At 43.9% G+C, this 16,353-nt stretch overlaps 1 protein-coding gene across 1 annotated transcript in view; it reads left to right on the forward strand.

The window, feature by feature from the left end:
* The window catches only part of LOC124795540 (discoidin domain-containing receptor 2-like), a 590,808-nt gene that overhangs the window by 411,892 nt on the left and 162,563 nt on the right, over positions 1-16,353 (forward strand). Inside the window, exon 10 of the mRNA XM_047259613.1 lies at positions 3,318-3,526. Coding sequence (XP_047115569.1) covers positions 3,318-3,526 — 209 coding nt within the window. The remainder of the gene's footprint in view (positions 1-3,317; positions 3,527-16,353) is intronic.

Genomic DNA, 16,353 nt, shown 5'->3' on the forward strand with positions numbered 1-16,353 from the left:
CATTCTCCAAACCCAAACCCTTCCATCAGATTGCTGCAGGGTGTAGTGTGATTCATCACTCCCAGTCACTCGTCTCCAGTCGCCTACAGTAGAGAGGCGTCGCTCATTACACCTCCGAAGCATCGCTTACCACTGAGTACAGAAATGCGTGCCTCATGAGGACCTTCTTGACCAGTGCACCTCTGTCTCTTAACTCTCTGCGGACAGTCCTTGTGCTAGCTGGGTGGCTGTTAGCACTTTGGAACTCATGAACCAGTCCTTCTGCCGATTTGATGCGATTTTTACGACCAGCGTCCTCAGTGCCATACGGTCCCTGCCCCTGAGTACAGGAGGCCTGCCTGCTCTTCATATAGCTACGGTTGTTCCTTTACCTTTCTACTTCACAATCACATCTCCAGTAGTCGACAGGCACAGCTTTAGAATCGTTGAAAGTTTCCTGGCGGATTTGTTACTCAGCTGACATCCAACCACTAGTCCACATTCTAAGTAACTGACTTCTTCTGGCCGATCGATGCTGCTGTTAACACTTTTCAATTGTCAATGCAGTACTACCAGTCCGCCCGCCCGGTTAGCCGAGCGGTCTAACGCGCTGCTTCCCGAACGGCGAGGCGTGCCGGTCCCCGGCACGAATCCGCCCGGCGGATTAGTGTCGAGGTCCGGTGTGCCGGCCAGGCTGTGGACGGTTTTTAAGGCGGTTTTGCATCTGCCTCGGCAAATGCGGGCTGATTCCCCTTATTCCGCCTCAGTTACACTATGTCGGCGATTGCTGCGCAAACACTGTCTCCACGTAAGCGTACACCACAATTACTCTACCATGCAAACACTGGGGTTACACTCGTCTGGTGTGAGACATTTCCGGGGCGATCCACTGGGGGCCGAACCGCACGGTTGCCCTGGGTTCGTTGTGGGGCGGCGGTGACATGGGTGGCCTGCTGTGGCCCGTCGTCGGGTTGTGAACCACTGAGGGCCTCTCCGTCGATTCTACGTGCCCAGTTCAATACACAACACACAATACACTACCAGAAGAGACGATGTTCATTATACATTAATTGTCGAATAATTAGGACCGATTCGTGTAGAGTAACGCTTGCGAGACAGGGAGGTGAGTGAGAGCCGGCTCGAATCGGTGCGGCAGATTAACGACCGCAGGCCGGTAAGCCGGCCAGCTTGAGTGTTGCTTTTACGCGGTTTACAACGCTCGTTTAGGAAAATGCTGCGCTGACCACCAAATTCCACCCCAGTGAATACAACACACAAACAATTAAATTACGGTAAGAGACGGATGTTCACACGACTGACATAAATTTGGCGCCCACAACTTTCCTTAGCTTACCTTGAGGGCAATGACGTCAAGCAGGATATTTGGTCACAAAGTTATAAAATGAAACAGAATTTGTGAAATCCTGAAAGGCTTACCACTTACTAGGTGCGATAAACGCTAGGTGAAACAAAGGGGAACAGCTTACATACATCGTACAGACAATCCAAACACAGTCTACATCTACATCTACATGATTACTCTGCAATTCACATTTAAGTGCTTGGCAGAGGATTCATCGAACCACAATCATACTATCTCTCTACCATTCCACTCCCGAACAGCGCGCGTGAAAAACGAACACCTAAACCTTTCTGTTCGAGCTCTGATTTCTCTTATTTTATTTTGATGATCATTCCTACCTATGTAGGTTGGGCTCAACAAAATGTTTTCGCATTCGGAAGAGAAATCTGGTGACTGAAATTTCGGCTTTAACAGTACACCATATTTCCTGACGCCCCCCCCCCCCCTCCCCTCTCCAAGTAACTGAAGCGGCGTCTGCTGAAAATCATCCTCCGAATTTTAAAGAATGAACTCAGTGTATTTCATTATTATAAATTTCATTACAACTAGCTTAATACGTCTGACAAAATTTAAGAAGTTTCTCATGTTACAGTGTGTATTGTACTTTCTTTTCCATTTTCATTAACGTCTCAATTATGCAAAAATTTCTTCTTGTTGACCTCGTAATACAAAATTTTTATGTTACTCAGCTATACGTTTTTACCTATTGATATTTTTCTGAGCATTGAACTTCAGTCTTCATTTACATGGTCTTAGTATTAGTAGTTTCATCACATGACCACCTTAGAAATATTAAAAAATATTGAAATTCTTAGTATCGAAGAATGGTTTATGCACTGTTAGTGTGTCGTTTTTCACTATTTAAAGTACGAAAAGTATATTTTCAAACCAAAAAACGACGTTGGCACACACAAATTGTCTGTCCATCATTATTCCCCGATATAGTATTATTTCTTTGATTTACACAACCATCCATAAAAAGCAATGTTTGATTTAAGCACTTGCACGTCTCAAACGGTTCACAATATGACGTTATCGGAAAGCATAATAACTTTCTTTTAAACGTTTTTGGAAGGTGACCGTCAACAGGTGTTAAGTAATGTACAAAATGCATATCTGAACCATCAGCTGTTTGTATTTTAAACCTAAATATCTACAATTTTCGATCTTGGACCATCTTCACGGATGAAGGGTTAAAATGGTTTGAGCCCCCGTATTGCATTAGTCATTACTTAAAATGTGTAGTGCTTACCATGAATGTAAATAAACTTTAAAAGCAAACATACAAATATTAATTGTATACAGAGCAGTACTGTGTCATATATTTACATTCAAGGCATGCACTACACATTTTAAGTATTGACTAATGCAATATGCCGGCTCAAATCATTTTAACCCTTCATCCATTAAGACGGTCCAAGATCGAAGCTGGTAGATATTTCGGTTTAAAATACAAACAGCTGATGGTTCCAATATGCATTTTATATATCAACTTTCTATTGCATCAGTTACATCTCAGCCGCGCGGAGTGGCGGCGCGGTTTGAGGCGTCCTGTCACGGACTGCGCGGCCCCTCCCACCGGAGGTTCGAGTCCTTCTCGGGCGTGGGAGTGTGTGTGTTGTTGTTAGCATAGGTTAGTTTAAGTAGTGTGTAAATCTAGGGACCGATGACCTGAGCAGTTTGGTCCCTTAGGAATCCACACATATTTCAACATTTAGTTACATCTCACTGTTGAAGTAAGGGTTGGAACGGGACAGAGTCGACTTGTGATGAATTCCTTCAAACATCGCCCGACGACCTCGTATAGCAAACTTTATTTCACTCTCAAACAGTGAGTACTAGTAAATAGCGTAAATCATTAGGTCTTAAGGAGACGTCGAACTGTCTGGGAATGTAGATAGCGGTTGCGCTGTTACGTGGTAGCGAGGTCTCCCTCAGTGTGCTGAGTGGCTGCCGTGCTTTGGCGTGCCCGCAGACTTCACGAGCGTGGCCAGCTTCCAGGAGGAGGTGCGCTTCGCGTCGCCATCTTTCCACAGCGCGGCGGCGGCGGCGGCGGCGGCGGTGGGGCGGCCGCCCTCGCAGTTCGAGTTGCAGCCGTTCGCGACGCCCACCAAGGCCGCCGCCCCCGCAAGCGCCACCCCCGCCGTGCCCGAGGCCTACTACGCCGCCACCGACATCGTCATGGTAAGCCGCTGCTCTCTCTCTCTCTCTCTCTCTCTCTCTCTCTCACTATATATATATATATATATATATATATATATATATATATATATATATATCTCTTTCAGACTGCTAACGCTCTCTTAACCTTTTCGTGAGCCGTGGGAAACATGCTTCCCACTACAATGAACTCGCTCCTAGTCCCGTGGGATTCACAGTTACCACCTCTGTACGGTGCTACCACCTAGTGAACAGTATAGGGTACTACTTCCAGTCGGAAGTTCCCGCCGTTTTTGCTGTACCTCCGCGCAGAGGCATTGTATAGCTGAGTGTTGCTCTGTAGAGAAGCCTTTCAGTGCTCTTTGCGTGATTTTTTTTCCTTAAAGGTATAGTATAAGGTAAATACTTTTGATTTGCCCAAATTTATGAAGGAGCACGTAAAATTGGAACGAGGAGAATTCCAGTTTGAAACAAAAGGAACCATTTCTGCAGTAAAATGGATGGATAGCCATCCAGTCACTTTCCTGTCCTCAATTCATGACCCATGAGAAACAGCCACAGTGAAAAGGGAAAACAAGGATGGTACTAGTACAGAGATTTCTTGTCCTCAAGTTGTGGCAGAATACAACAAAATAATGGGTGGTGTCGATAAGTTTGATCAATTACGAGAAAGGTATGCTATTGGCAGACGTTCTGTAAAATGGTGGCACAGAATATTTTATTTCCTGGTGGACGTTGCTGCAGTGAACAGTTTCATCCTGTGGAAAATAAGTAAAAGAGAAAGTGGACAGCACGATCAGATCACATACAGGATCCATCTAGCCAGACAATTGATCGCTGGCTTCTCATCCCAAAAAAGGCATGGACAAAAACCTGTCTTTCTGGCAAAAAGGGCTAAAGTACCTGAAGATTTTCGTCGTATGGCTGTAGGGGAACATCAACCCACTTTAGGAGAAACCTACTGGACGTGCCGTCATTGTCGTACCAAAGCTGCGGAAAAGAGCACTCGCTGTGAAACTTCATGGCAGATTAAAACTGTGTGCCCGGCCGAGACTCGAACTCGGGACCTTTGCCTTTCGCGAGCAAGTGCTCTACCATCTGAGCTACCGAAGCACGACTCACGCCCGGTACTCACTGCTTTACTTCTGCCAGTACCTCGTCTCCTACCTTCCAAACTTTACAGAAGCTCTCCTGTTATTATTAACTGTACCATAAGCCGCCAGTCTAGCAGTGGGACAGGTCAGTTGAATCTGTGATGGACCTCCTGGTTCACGGTATTGGGAGCCTCGACTTGCGCCATAGGGTGGTGGGGTTTCGGGTTCCGCTGGATTGGTCAGGAGTCCACTACACACAGCAGGCAGCTACACGGGTAGCAGGGGTTGTTTGGCGTGAACTGGGCGTTTTTTTTTAGGTTAGATGGCCTCGGGCAAGTACAGAAAGGCCAACAGCCTCAAAGGGTGTGGGGCAAAGTCAGGACATGCGGGGACCAAGCAGCAATCGGTATTGTAAACTGTCGAAGCTGCGTTGGTAAAGTACCGGAACTTCGAGCGCTGATAGAAAGCACCGAAGCTGAAATCGTTATAGGAACGGAAAGCTGGCTGAAGCCAGAGATAAATTCTGCCGAAATTTTTACAAAGGCACAGACGGTGTTTAGAAAGGATAGATTGCGTGCAACCGGTGGTGGCGTGTTTGTCGCTGTTAGTAGTAGTTTATCCTGTAGTGAAGTAGAAGTGGATAGTTCTTGTGAATTATTATGGGTGGAGGTTACACTCAACAACCGAGTTAAGTTAATAATTGGCTCCTTTTACTGACCTCCCGACTCAGCAGCATTAGTGGCAGAACAACTGAGAGAAAATTTGGAATACATTTCACATAAATTTTCTCAGCATGTTATAGTCTTAGGTGGAGATTTCAATTTACCAGATATAGACTGGGACACTCAGATGTTTAGGACGGGTGGTAGGGACAGACCATCGAGTGACATTATACTGAGTGCACTATCCGAAAATTACCTTCAGCAATTAAACAGAGAACCGACTCGTGGAGATAACATCTTGGACCTACTGATAACAAACAGACCCGAACTTTTCGACTCTGTAAGCGCAGAACAGGGAAACAATGATAACAAGGCCATTGCAGCATCCCTGAATATGGAAGTAAATAGGAATATAAAAAAAGGGAGGAAGAGTAATAGGAGGCAGATTTCAGACTACCTAAACGACCAAAACGAAAATTTCTCTTCCGACACTGACAATGTTGAGTGTTTATGGAAAAAGTTCAAGACAACCATAAAATGCGTTTTAGATAGGTACGTGCCGAGTAAAACTGTGAGGGACGGGAAAAACCCACCGTAGTTCAACAACAAAGTTAGGAAACTACTGCGAAACCAAAGAGAGCTTCACTGCAAATTTAAACGCAGCCAAAACCTCTCAGACAAACAGAAGCTAAACGATGTCAAAGTTAGCGTAAGGAGGGCTATGCGTGAAGCGTTCAGTGAATTCGAAAGTAAAATTCTATGTACCGACTTGACAGAAAATCCTAGGAAGTTCTGATCTTACGTTAAATCAGTAAGCGGCTCGAAGCAGCATATTCAGACACTCTGGGATGATGATGGCATTGAAACAGAGGATGACACGCGTAAATCTGAAATACTAAACACCTTTTTCCAAAGCTGTTTCACAGAGAAAGACCGCACTGCAGTTCCTTCTCTAAATCCTCGCACTCGCGAAAAAATGGCTGACATCGAAATAAGTGTCCAAGGAATAGAAAAGCAACTGAAACCACTCAACAGAGGAAAGTCCACTGGACCTGACGGGATGCCAATTCGATTCTACACAAAGTACGCGAAAGAACTTGCCCCCCTTCTAACAGCCGTGTGCCACAAGTCTCTAGAGGAACGGAAGGTTCCAAATAATCGTAAAAGAGCACAGGTGGTCCCAGTCTTCAAGAAGGGTCGTCGAGCAGATGCGCAAAACTATAGACCTATATCTCTAACGTCGATCTGTTGTAGAACTTTAGAACATGTTTTTTGCTCGCGTATCATGTCATTTCTGGAATCCCAGAATCTACTCTGCAGGAATCAACATGGATTCCGGAAACAGCGATCGTGTGAGACCCAACTCGCTTTATTTCTTCATGAGACCCAGAAAATATTAGATACAGGCTCCCAGGTAGATGCCATTTTCCTTGACCTCCGGAAGGCGTTCGTTACGGTTCCGCACTGTCGCCTGATAAACAAATTAAGAGCCTACGGAATATCAGATCAGCTGTGTGGCAGGATTGAAGAGTTTTTAGCAAACAGAACACAGCATGTTGTTCTCAATGGAGAGACGTCTACAGACATTAAAATAACCTCTGGCGTGCCACAGGGGAGTGTTATGGGACCATTGATTTTCACAATACATATAAATGACCTAGTAGATAGTGTAGGAAGTTCCATGTGGCTTTTCGCGGATGATGCTGTAGTATACAGAGACGCTGCAACGGATAGGCACTTGGTGCAGGGAGTGATAACTGACCCTTAACATAGATAAATGTAATGTATTCCGAATACATAGAAAGAAGGATCCTTTATTGTATGATTATATGATAGCGGAACAAACACTGGTAGCAGTTACTTCTGTAAAATATCTGGGAGTATACGTGCGGAACGATTGGAAGTGGAACGATCATATAAAATTAATTGTCGGTAAGGCGGGTGCCAGGTTGAGATTCATTGGGAGAGTCCTTAGAAAATGTAGTCCATCAACAAAGGAGGTGGCTTTCAAAACACTCGTTCGACCCATACTTGAGTATTGCTCATCAGTGTGGGATCCGTACCAGGTAGGGTTGACAGAGGAGATAGAGAAGATCCAAAGAAGAGCGACGCGTTTCGTCACAGGGTTATTTTGTAAGCATGATACCGTTACGCAGATGTTTAGCAAACTCAAGTGGCAGACTCTGCACCAGAGGCACTCTGCATCGTGGTGTAGCTTGCTGTCCCGGTTTCGAGAGGGTGCGTTTCTGGATGAGGTATCGAACATATTGCTTCCCCCTACTTATACCTCCCGAGGAGATCACGAATGTAAAATTAGAGAGATTCGAGCGCGCACGGAGGCTTTCCGGCAGTCGTTCTTCCCGCGAACCATACGCGACTGGAACAGGAAAGGGAGGTAATAACAGTGGCACGTAAAGTGCCCTCATCCACACACCGTTGGGTGGCTTGCGGAGTACAGATGTAGATGTAGATCAACTGATCCTTTTGTTGGTTCTTAGTAGAACAACTTTATAATTATAAATGAAAAGCAGAATATTTATGTTCTACACAGTTAATTTATTTTGTTAATCAGTTTCTGGCTTAAAAGGCCATTTGCAGACTTTAACTGACTGACGTCTTCGAAGAGGATGCAGTATTCATGAACAACACTGAAAAAAGCTTAAAACTGAATACAAACAGTCACAACCAGAATAAACGGAAGACGGTAAGTGCGATAGGATGACGAAATGTTTTTATAGGCACTCGAAAGCGACTGAGAAATGGTGTTCAAATGGTTCAAATGGCTCTGAGCACTATGGGACTCAACTGCTGAGGTCATTAGTCCCCTAGAACTTAGAACTAGTTAAACCTAACTAACCTAAGGACATCACAAACATCCATGCCCGAGGCAGGATTCGAACCCGCGACCGTAGCGGTTTTGCGGTTCCAGACTGCAGCGCCTTTAACCGCACAGCCACTTCGGCCGGCGAGAAATGGTGTGTTTCGGTACTTGTTGACAGCAGGAAAAGCAGATCTGACATTGCAATGGACGTCACAGGATGAAATAGTTTGTTTCCGGTAAGGGAAATTCGAAATTTAGTATGAAATCGTCTGTTAGTACAAACATTCGTAGTGAGATTGTATACAGAGAAAGGGCACGCACTCGCTGTAAAGTGGGACGGGACAGGGAGGGTGCCCTACCACCGTACGTGATCTGAGGGACGTGTGGGCACCCGGAGCGGGTGGCCGAAGAAAGTGGACAAGGTTTATGAGTCACCAGAGCATATACGCATCCGCAAAAAAGTGCTTACAAGTGCTTTTAGACAAACATTTTTGTCTAGTACGATACTTTTAGCGTTAGAAGGAAGATATTACACACCAACCGTAAAGGCAGCTAAAAAATAATTGGATTATCAGAAAGAAGACTTGAGCTGGCCAGTTATGTATAACGAGTCGCCCGGAGTATACCTTTAGGGGTCTAGGGGTAGCTAGCATCTTTGACTCTCAACGAAAAAATCCTGAGTCCCAATTTACACCTCGATCCCTACTGACAATTTTAAATTATAATAAAGAGTTATGACGACCAAAGACTTCAGGCACAAGCAGTCACGCTCAGTTAGCCAAAGATCCCTGTCAAAAAGAGAACGGAGGAGTGGACATATGGGCACCAATTTGTCTTTCAGTTGAGAATCTGCCCCTGGAGACAGAAGAATTAGCAATGGTCAACGTCACGAGGACGCAGACTGCAGTGGAAACCAGAGACTTGCGGACGTCTTGCAATACTTTGGCCAGGATGGTTCCTCGTAAAAGCGGACGGCCGATTTCCTCCCCCGTCCTTTGGTAATTCGAGCTTGTGCTTCGTCTTTAATAACAGTGCTTTCGGCGGGAGGTCAATCTTGCTATTCTTTCCCGCGATATAGTTCTTTGCGATATCATCTGCTAACAGCGTTGGTAGTTGACTCAGAGCACAGCTATCTACTTCCTTCAAGCCCTCTCACCTTCGATATACTGCTGGTACTTCCGACCTCTGCATACAGTGTCGTGTCTCACACCTCATCGACCGTGCACGCCGGATAATGAACTGCGACATAGCACTCCCGCTATTTTCCACTTAGCTCTGCTCCATTTGTCTCAAATTAGTGGCTAACAACCCGGAAAGGGAGCCCGACATAATAAAAAATATATTAATACATTGCAGTTTTATTGACTTCTTTTTAAACTTGGTGTATGACCGGAGTGAAAGTGAAGAAGAGTTACATGATCTGCTGAATGGAGTGAACAATCTAACGAGTACAGGATATGCACTGAGAATGAATCGAAAAAAGACAGAAGTAATGAGAAGCAGCAGAAATGAGAACAGCGAGAAACTTAACATCTGGATTGATGGTCACGAAGTAGACGAACTTAAGGAATTCCACTACCTAGGCAGCAAAGTAACCAATGACGGACGGAGCAAGGAGGATATCAAAAGCAGACTAGCAATGGCAAACAGGGCTTTCCTGGCCAAGAGAATTCTACCAGTATCAAACATAGACCTTAATTTGAGGATAAAATTTTTGACAATGTACGTCTGGAGTACAGCGTTGAGTGGTAGTGGAACATGGACTGTGGGAAAGCCAGAATAAAAGAAAATCGAAGCATTTGAGATGTGGTGCTCCAGACGGTTGTTAAAAATTAGGTGGACTGATAAGGTAAGGAATGAGAAGGTTCTGCGCAGAATCGGAGAGGAAAGGAATGTGTGGAAAACACTGGTAAGGAGAAGGGACAGGATGATAGGACATCTGTTAAAACATGAGGGAATGACTTCCATGGTGCTAGAGGGAACTGTAGAGGGCAAAAACTGTAGAGGAGGACAGAGATTTGAATACATCGAGCAAATAAGTGAGGACCTAGGTAGCAAGTGCTACTCTGAGATGAAGGCACAGGAGAATAATTCGTGGCGGGCCACATGAAACCAGTCAGAAAACTGACGATCCAAAAACAAAGAAAAAATGACCGGAAAATGTTTCAGAATAAATAGTATAAAGGGTAAATGATTTTTTTAGTCATCAGTCTCCTGACTCGTTTGATGTGGTTCGCCACGACATCATTTCCTGTGCCAATGTTTTCATCTCAGCTTTATCACTTACACTCTACGTCCTCAATTATTTTCTGCTTGTGTTCCGGTCTCTGTCTTCCTCTCCACCTCCCCCCCCCCCCCCCCCCAGTACCAAGGAAGTTGTTCCATCGTATCTTAACAAATGCCCCTACTTACTGTGGTGTCTTCCGTACGTACCTTTCTTCGCCAATTCATTCTTTATCTTACCATTGCAGCTAATTCTCAACAATATCCTCTAGCACAAGATCTCAAACGCTTCGATTCTTTTCTGTTCCGACTTTTCCACAGCTCATGATTCACTACTATGCTGTGCTCCAAACGTACGAATACATTCTCAGAAATATCTTCTTTAAATGAAGGGCTGTGTTTCATACCAGTAAATTTCTTTTGACCAGGACAGCTCTTCTTACATGTCTTAATATGACTTTTATGTCATCCTTTCTTCGTCCGTCACCGATTTTTTTGCTGCCAAGGTAGCAGCATTTCTTGAATTTGTCTACTTTGTGATTCGTAACTTTGATATTTCTCGTTGTTCTCATTTCTGCGGCATCTCATTACTTTTGTCTGTTTCCGGTTTACTTTGAGTCCACATTCTGTACTCAATAGATCGTTCATTCCATTCAACAGGTCCTGTAAAACTTCTTTCACTAAGGACAGCAATATCATCAGCAAATAATATTGTCTTTATTCTTTCAACCTGAATTTTAATTCCACCTTTGATCCTTTCTTTTACTTCTGTCATTGCGTCTTCAACATATACTCGTACGGTGAACAGTATGGGCGAAGGGCTGCATACCTGCGTTACCCAATTTTTAATCCGAGCACTTCGTTCTTGGTCTTCCAATCTCACTGGTTCCTCTTGGTTCTGGTACATATTATATATTACCAGTCTTTCCCTGTAGCTTGGTCCTACTTTTCTCGGAATTTCGAATGTCTTGAACCATTTTACTATCCATCTCTTTTTTCCAGGTCGACAAATTCAATGAACGTGCCTTCATTTTTCTTCAGTCTTGATTCTATTATTATCCACAACTTCAGAATTGCCTCTCTGGTACCTTCACCTTTCCTAAAGTCAAACTGATCGCGGTCTAACAGATCCTAATTTATCCTTTCCATTATTCTGTATATTATTCTTCTCTGCAACTAGGATACATGAGCTGTTGAGCTGATAGTGCGATTCTTATGGCACTTCTAAGGTATTGCTATCATTGGAATTCTGTGGATGATTTTTTCCGAAAGTCTTATGGTACGCCGCCGTCTCATAAATTCTAAATACCAATCTGAATAGTCGGTTGGGTGCCATTTCCCCAGGGTTAAATATTATACTTTATTGCTGCAGGTTGCACATCATATATTTTTATTTTTTGTTTATTCCATGCGCTGTACTACGTGAAAATTGTAGTAACTGATAAATTTAAACATTATAAAATAGTTTCTAAACTGAAAAACGCAACAAATCCATCAACAGTCAATTACCTTTCAGTATCGGTCTAGGTCCGCCCGACTAGCCGCGCGGTTCAACGTGCTGCTTCTCGAGTGGGAAGGTGTGCCAGTCCCCGGCACGAATCCACCCGGCGGATTAGTGTCGAGGTCCGGTGTGCCGGCCAGCCTGTGGACGGTTCTTAAGAGGGTTTTCCTCGACGAATGTGCGCCGGTTCCCCTTAATCCGCCTCAGTTACACTATGTCGGCGACTGCTGCGCAAACACTGTCTCCACATACACGTACACCATAACTACTCTACTACTCAAACATTTGTGGTTACACTCGCCTCTTATGAGACGTTCCCGGGGAAACGGGTGGGGGGCGTCCACTGGGGGCCGAACTGCACAATAACCCTGGGTTCAGTGTGGGGCGGCGGTGGGGTGGGTGGACTGCTTTGGTGTGCTGTGGCGTTCTGAACCACTGAGGGCTACGGCGGGACGAAGCCTCTTCGTCGTTTCTAGGCTCCCAGTTCAATACACAGTACACAATGGGTCTAATAAATCACATTTTTTTATACATCTTCTCTTTGCCATTTCTAATGAGGGGATTCTTCTAAATATGTTTCCATTTTATATCCTATTTGTCCTTACGCGTTGTTGTGCAGACATTATGAATAAGAACACAGAATGGAAGTTCACGCATTGCTGTGCAATGTTCTTAACAGTAACCCTTTTTCTACGGGTTCTGATAGTTTGTGGTAAAGGAAGCATAGTTACGTTGCGCTTGTTGATGTTAATGGACTCTTTTGCAAAGAATGTGGAAAGATCGATTAAATATGAGGCGGACATCTACTGGCATAACACACCTTTAGCTATGTTACTTTGTGTAAGCCAAGAAATGGAGCGATCTGTTTCGTGGCAGCAAACTCCGTCTTCACACACACACAAGGCTTTTCTCCTTATTCCGTAAAAAAAAAAAATCGTCATATGGTGTATTACTGTACTCTCCATGAAACGTTAAAAATCACATCATTCCAATGAACCTAATGACTCGCAGTAGATATACTACATTTCGCTCCATGCAAAATTTTAGGGTTTTAACAATACAACTAAATTAACTGAACACCTGCTGTTGCTTAGGTATGTCTTTATTCCAATCTTCTATTAATCCATCTCCTCCACCCCCTCCCCCCTCTCTGGCGATCTCCACCACCCTCTCTCTCTGTGCATCTCCTCCACCCCTCACTTTCCATCCATCTCCTATTGCCCCCTCTCTCTCTGTCCATCTACTCCTTCTCCCTCAGGCCATCTCCTCCTCTCTCCCTAACTACATTTTCTCCTCGCTCACTATCTCCTCATCACGAACTCCATCTCCTGCTCCCCTGTCTTGGTCCATCTCGTCCTTCACCGTTCCTCTGTCCATGCCCACCTCCCCCTCTCTCTTCCCATCTACTCCTCTTTCCCTTCTCTGTTCATCTGCTCCTCCTCTATCTCTCCAACTGATATTCCTCAACTCTGTCCATCTGCTCCTACCTCTAAGTCCATCTCCTTCCTCCCTTCTCTCTGGCAGCCTCATCTGCCTCATCTCTCTTTCCCTCTCATTCTTACTGTCCATTCCCTCTTTCCTTTCTGTTTCCATCCGCTCTTTCCTCTGTGTCCATTTACTCCTCTTTCCTCTCTCTGTCCTTCTCGTCCTCCTCCTCCCACTCTCTATCTCCTGTTCCTCCTCCTCCTCTCTCTGCCCATCTCTTCCTACCCCACCTTTCTCTGTCCATTTCCTCCTTTCTCTGTCCATTTGCACCATCCCAATACGAGGTCTCTGTTGATCCATTGTGGACATGGAACAGCGTCTTGTCAATTATTTAATAATGAAATTAGCCAACTGCTGTACAGCAGAGACGTTATTTTATTTCATTTTTAGTATCAATTTCGGCATTCCATTATGCCATCTTCAGGCTCCATATGCATCTCTCAAAACTAAAGGATATCGGCATACTGGACCATATGTTCCTGGAGTTGTGAATGCCGTTGATTACCACCACAGTATTTCTTTCCAGATAGTAAGTAGTATGGATGAAGAGTCGCCAGGGACCAAGACGAGCTTTTTACCCGTGGCTTTGCCCATGTACGAACTTCTCACATATACAAAATGGTTCAAATGGCTCTGAGCACTATGCGACTTAACATCTGTGGTCATCAGTCCCCCAGAACTTAGAACTAATTAAACCTAACTAACCTAAGGACATCACACACATCCATGCCCGAGGCAGGATTCGAACCTGCGACCGTAGCAGTCGCGCGGTTCCGGACTGCGCACCTAGAACCGCTAGACCACCGCGGCCGGCTCTCACATATACATTTCACGTATATTTAACATATGTCACACCTATTTGTACACATGGTTCACCTCTATCTCTAGCGAATTTAATCCTGCAGTTTCGTTTTCCTGTAGGGCAATGTTTACGTCATATCTCTTGCACTATAAATCTTCCAATGATATAAATCCGCAGGCACGTCCAATTGTATAAGTCAATACTGTCTGTGAAACGTGTTGCGAATAGAGATAGTAGTAATGAAGTAATAAATTAAAATTTCATGCATGGTGCTGTTGTTTTTTACGCATCTCAATGCTGATGATGTCATATCCCCTGAACCATGTGTTGTACAATGATATACTTTTGCAAGTTAGCGCAATTGATATGTGAATACTGTCTGCAAAATGTGTTGCAAGTGTAGTTAGTAGTAAATAATTAATAAATTAAAAGTTAATGGCTGATTGGGCAGTTTTACAGCAGGAACAGTGAAAATGTAATAACCGACAAACCCATATTCCTTTGTCGTTTTGTGGAGCGGGGGGGGGGGGGGGGGGGGTCAGCGAGAAAAGTCTCGTAAAGTCTGCAAATTATGTATAAAGTTGGTTGCAAGTCACTAAATACTCTCGTTCATCAAAAGATGAGGGAGTATAGTCTGCCTATTTTCGCGTCGTGAGCCATTCTTGTTCTCCAGCCCAACCCGTTTCAGAGGTAGGAGTGCCTTACCCCAACAGTGGTTCTTTCCGGACAGTAAATGATACGTATACTAAGTTTGCTTGAAATTGGTCCAGTAGTTTAGGAGGGCATGTGGAACACACATACACACGTCCACTTGTATAACACGTATGGATACTTACCCAGTAGCCAGCTACAACATGTAGGAAACATATATTACTAGTGAAAATAATAAGACTGTTACAACTTACATTATTCACGTTGTATTTTAGAATTCCATTTGTGAAGAAGCTCCTCGCGCTCGCTCGCTCGCTCGTGATATTCGCGAGGCTTCCCACCTAGCTCTTTATGCAGTTTAAGAATGCCTGCAGTTCGTGCTTCACGTTTGGCATGTGTTTTTGCGATAGTCTCGTTGATCCGCTTTGCCTCTCGTTGTCACTGAATTCATCTTGTTGCCGCGTGATTCCCAGTGCACGTTCATGACAACACTCTCATTACGCAATCATTATACAGTAATTAATTATATTATAATTACTTTACTATCACGTCTTTGTAATAGTAGAAAAGAGTTGATATACTGGAAAATTTCCCAAACAGATGAAGTAATTTATTACTAACGTCAAGAAAGGGAGGTATAAAGTCTAAATTGGGCAGAACCCGAAATTTTACATACAGTAAGCTGTCTATAGGCTGATTTTTCTATATTTTCGATAATGACAGAGTGATTTCGGTAAAAACTAATTCTGTAGAAAACTGATTGAAATCTTTGTAGATTATCTGTCACTAAGTTTTGATTTAACAGCTTTGAAATTGTAATATATTGAAGAAGCTGGAAATTAGTGGTGTACTGTGGCTTATGCAAGTTTTGGTTATTGTGTCATAAATATTTCAGCCAAATTCGACATTTGAAACCCTTTCAGCGCACGCAGACGTTCGTGACGTGTCATTAATAAATTCTCTTCGTTCTATTTTACATGAGAGCGTGGTACTTTTTACTGGGTTTCGCTCAGGTAAAGATCCCATTAAAGTAGAACATTATTATTTCAATGCATACTCCGTAATGGGCAGACTGTGGTCAGTTTTAATGATCATAATGACTACTGTAATTAGGGGCACTAGCTGTTCACAGCAGGAACTTCCCTATGCCGGCCGCACCCGTCAACAGAACTTACGCACGTCGACTGCTAGAGAAGGAGCCCAGCCAGCTAGAAGATGCAATCTCCTTGTCTGTCTCGGATGTGGACAAACCTGTTTAACTGTCAACAATGAAGGATTTTGAATTCAAAAGGATCTTTTAAAATTTGAGTTAAGTATTCTGAATTCATATTAATTGTTGTCCATAAAACTATCTGTGTGTAACACAAGAAGGTAGGTGGACTTGCTTAGGTGTACAGAACTAATTTAGATTATTAGGACAGACTGCTAAAACTACAGTAGGGCAAGTAATAATATAGAACTTCGCCGACAGCAATTTAGCTGTAAGTTTTTTTTAAATTAATGAAGCTCTGATGCTAGTGAACTCTGAAAACCAGTTGTCAGGAAGGAATTTGTGGTGTCACCGTTAGACACCACACTTGCTAGGTGGTAGCCTCTAAATCGGCCGCGGTCC

This window comes from Schistocerca piceifrons, chromosome 4, assembly GCF_021461385.2.
Source record: "Schistocerca piceifrons isolate TAMUIC-IGC-003096 chromosome 4, iqSchPice1.1, whole genome shotgun sequence".
Lineage (NCBI taxonomy): Eukaryota > Metazoa > Arthropoda > Insecta > Orthoptera > Acrididae > Schistocerca > Schistocerca piceifrons.